The following is a 463-nucleotide window of genomic DNA, read 5'->3' as shown; positions in this document are numbered from 1 at the left end:
TAAGAATGCTGATGGATTGTCGAGACGTCCATGTGCTGATGATTATTGTCGTTATTGTACGAATGTGGAATTGAAAGATATTACCAAACAGGAAAATTTAGTGGGACGCATCGTTCTGACAGAGGAGAATTCTATCGATTGGCGTAAGGAATAATTGGGGGATTCATCTATTTCTTTGTTCTTATCTAAAAAAGAGGCGAATGCGGAATGTCCTCCGTGGCAGGAGGTGGCGGCGAAGGATACTTCTACCAAAATCTATAGGTACTACTTATTGGGATGCTTTGTTTGTAAGAGATGGAGTTCTTTACAAGAAATGGGAGGCCCCGAATTTGAGGAAGGAAATTTTTCAACTGGTGACACCCAAAAGTCAAGTTAAACGAATTCTAGAAGAGGTTCATAATTCTCCCACGGGAGGGCATTTTGGTATAAACAAAACGTTAGAGAAGTTACGAAAACGTTTCTA

At 40.2% G+C, this 463-nt stretch overlaps 1 protein-coding gene across 1 annotated transcript in view; it reads left to right on the top strand.

The window, feature by feature from the left end:
- Window positions 1-200: 200 nt before the first annotated feature.
- The window catches only part of LOC108761002 (uncharacterized), a 9,049-nt gene continuing 8,786 nt past the window's right edge, over window positions 201-463 (top strand). Inside the window, exon 1 of the mRNA XM_018507319.1 lies at window positions 201-392. Coding sequence (XP_018362821.1) covers window positions 201-392 — 192 coding nt within the window. The remainder of the gene's footprint in view (window positions 393-463) is intronic.

The sequence above is a fragment of the Trachymyrmex cornetzi genome, unplaced genomic scaffold (assembly GCF_001594075.2).
Source record: "Trachymyrmex cornetzi isolate Tcor2-1 unplaced genomic scaffold, Tcor1.1 scaffold235, whole genome shotgun sequence".
Classification (NCBI taxonomy): Eukaryota; Metazoa; Arthropoda; class Insecta; order Hymenoptera; family Formicidae; genus Trachymyrmex; species Trachymyrmex cornetzi.
This window is presented reverse-complemented; position numbering and strand designations above follow the sequence as displayed.